At 51.0% G+C, this 3,253-nt stretch overlaps 1 protein-coding gene across 1 annotated transcript; it reads left to right on the forward strand.

Moving 5' to 3' along the window:
- LOC144499192 (ras association domain-containing protein 10-like) lies at positions 1 to 1,302 on the forward strand. The gene has a single exon (XM_078221294.1). The coding sequence runs from the start codon at positions 1 to 3 to the stop codon at positions 1,300 to 1,302; it is 1,302 nt and encodes a 433-aa protein (XP_078077420.1).
- Positions 1,303 to 3,253: the final 1,951 nt, after the last annotated feature.

The raw sequence follows: 3,253 nt of genomic DNA on the forward strand, positions 1-3,253 counted from the left end.
ATGGAGACAGAGGAGTGCAAGCTGAGCGTGTGGTTCTGCCAGGAGGAGAAGGTTGTCTCGGGGCTCTCCAAGAGGACCACTTGCGCCGATGTGATCCTAGCCTTGCTGGAGGAGAGCAGGCTGAATGGGGCGGGCAGCAAGTTCGTGCCCGGGACCCCGGACTCTTACTGCCTGGTGGAGAAGTGGCGGGGCTTCGAGAGGACCTTGCCCAACAAGACCAAGATCCTGCGGCTGTGGGGGGCCTGGGGGGAGGAGAGGGAGAAGGTCACCTTCGTGCTGGTCAAGAGCCAGGCGTCCCTGCCCAACAATGGCCCCAGGAGCGCCGAGGCCAAGGTGGTGCTGAGCAAGGAGGGTCCCTGTAACCTGCGGGGCACGGCCAGGGTCACCCTGGCGCTGCCCCACGACAAGCAGAGGCGGGTGGTCCGCAAAGCCTTCAGGAAGCTGGCCAAGATCAACCGCTCCAAGAGGCAGGAGCAGAGCTGGGGCAGGGGGCCCTCTGGCTGCGGGGAGAGGATGGAAACCCTGGTCCACCTGGTCCTGTCCCAGGACCACACCATCCGGCAGCAAGTCCAGAGGATCAGGGAGCTGGACAGGGAGATCGACAGGTACGAGGCCAAGGTCCACTTTGACCGCATCAAGAGGCACGGGGTGAACTATGTGCAGGACACCTACCTTGTGGACAGAGCCCCGGACACAGAGACCCGGGAGCTCAGCCTGGAGCTAGAGGAGTATTCCAGGCACTGCCAGGAACTGTTGCACCTGCAGGAAGAGTTATCCCGCCGGGAGGAAGAAATGGAAGCGGTCACTCTGGAAATCCAAGAGGAACTCAACCAGAGGTGGATGAGGAGGCGCCAAGGGGAGCTGGAGGGCAGAGAGTGCCAGTCCCCTGAGCCCCCAGAAGCTGGCGAGGAGACCCTGGAGGAGCAGGAGAGGGTCCGGACCCAGCTGAGTGCCAGTCTCTACATTGGCCTGAGGTTAAGCACCGACCTGGAAGTCACCAAGAAGCACCTGGCTCGCACCCAGAGGCTGTGCCAACAGAAACAGGGCGAGCTGGAGAGACTGCTGGAGAAAGTGAGTCTGGAGGAGGAGGAGGAGGAGGGGGAGGAGGAGGAGGCGAGGACATGTCCCCAGGTCAGTGACCCTGAGAGCAGGACCACCCCAGACATCAGCAGCTCTGCTTGGGTCGAACCCTCGGGTCAGTCCACAAACTGTCATATTACTGATGAAGATTCGGACACTGGCCTTAGTTCCATGAACAGTCAGGACTCTGACACTATCCCAGTCTCCGAGTCTCTGGTGTAGCGGTTTAACGCCACAACCTCTCTCAGGGAACCAGCTATTGAAAATGCCAGTCATATATTCAAAGGGAAATTTGATTTCTGCAGCTTTCAAGACGGGAGGATCTCAATTACAAATAATATTTACTTCCCTTAATCATGGAACAAACTGCAATAAAAGAATCCCTTTTCCTTTGCAAACAGTTACGGCTTGTTGTTGCCCAGGTGTGGTTATCCGGGAAGTATTTCGTTCCTGTTTATCTCTGGTTATCTCCCGATTTTGCCAGAAGTTGGCTCTAATAAGTGTTAACTTCTGAGTTTCATTTTAAGTTATTTGCCTTCTTCCTGCGTTAGGATGTTTGTAGAATGCTGAAATCTATCTGTCACACTCTGTAAGTGTAGGATTCAGACGCCTGAAGGGGAAATCGGTTTAAATGTGCCGCTTTATTTGAATGAGGGAGTGAGGGTGTTAACACGGAGTGGGAGCTGAATCCTGACTCCCTCCCCAACCCCATGGTCTGCAAATTTAAAAGGTGATTTCCTCAGCAGCTAAGGGTCTGCAATTCCCCCAAACCATCATCGGGTAAATCTATATTCTAGAAAGGGCATAATAGATTTTCAGAGAAGATACCAGAACTGTGATTTTAAAAAACAGGAAGTGTTGGAAAAACTCACAGGTCTGACAGCACCTGTGGAGAGAGATAGCGACGATTAATAGAATGCCTGCAATGCAGAAAGAGGCCATTCGGCCCATCGAGTCTGCACCTACTCTCTGAAAGAGCATCCCACCCAGAACCTCCCCTCTGCCCTATCCCTGTAACCCCACACATTTACCATGGCCAATCCACCTAACCTACACATCTTGGGACACTAAGGGGCAATTTACCATGGCCAATCCACCTAACCGACACATCTTAAGGGGCAATTTACCATGGCCAATCCACCTAACCTACACATCTTGGGACTCTAGGGGGCAATTTACCATGGCCAATCCACTTAACCTACACATCTTGGGATTCTAAGGGGCAATTTACCATGGCCAATCCACCTAACCTACACATCTTGGGACTCTACGGGGCAATTTACCATGGCCAATCCACCTAAACTGCACATTTTTGGAGTGTGGGAGGAAACCAGAGCACCCAGAAGAAACCCATGCAGACACGGGGAGAACGTACAAACTCCACACAGACAGTCACCCAAGGCCGGAATTGAATCTGGGTCCCTGGAGCCACAAGACAGCAGTGCTAACCACTGTGCCACCATGCCATAACATTTAGAGTCCAATATGATTCTTCACAGAACAAACAGGGGCTGAGGCTCTTCTCTCTGGAACAGACCCGATGAAGATCTTGATCATTATAATAGGGTAGATATAGGAAGGATGCTTCCCCTTGAGGGAAAACCAAAAGTAGGGAGTGATCAGTAGACAATAATCAGTAATAAATCCAGTAGGGAATGCAGAAGAAACTCCCTTTACCCAGAGAGTGGTGGAAATGTGGAACTCGCTACCATAGGGAATAATTGAGATGAGTAAAGTAGATATATTTAAGGGGAAATTAGATAAACACATGAGAGAGAATGAAATAGGATGTTTTGATGGAATGAGATTAAGAGGAGGTGGTTCATGTGGAGCAGAAGGGCCACCATGGAGCCGATGGGCTGAGTGGCCTGTATCTGTGCTGTGCATTTTATATCAACGCAGTTTCCAGTCCCACAATCAATTCCACAAGTGGCTAAATCTACTTGCTATGGATGCGCCTGGATACAAAGAATAGATACAATTTATTCAATGATAATTAAACATCGCCTTCTCTGTGTTATTTGTGAAAGCTTCTCTAATTATACCTCTTCTATAACGGGTTGTGAATGGGAAATAGATAAGCCTCCATACTACTGTGTATGTTTAGAAAAAGATTGTACCTTCCAGCTCCCTCTTGATTTAGCTCACAGTTGCGTGCTGAGCTCCACTTTGG

Source organism: Mustelus asterias, chromosome 9, assembly GCF_964213995.1.
Source record: "Mustelus asterias chromosome 9, sMusAst1.hap1.1, whole genome shotgun sequence".
Taxonomy (NCBI): domain Eukaryota; kingdom Metazoa; phylum Chordata; class Chondrichthyes; order Carcharhiniformes; family Triakidae; genus Mustelus; species Mustelus asterias.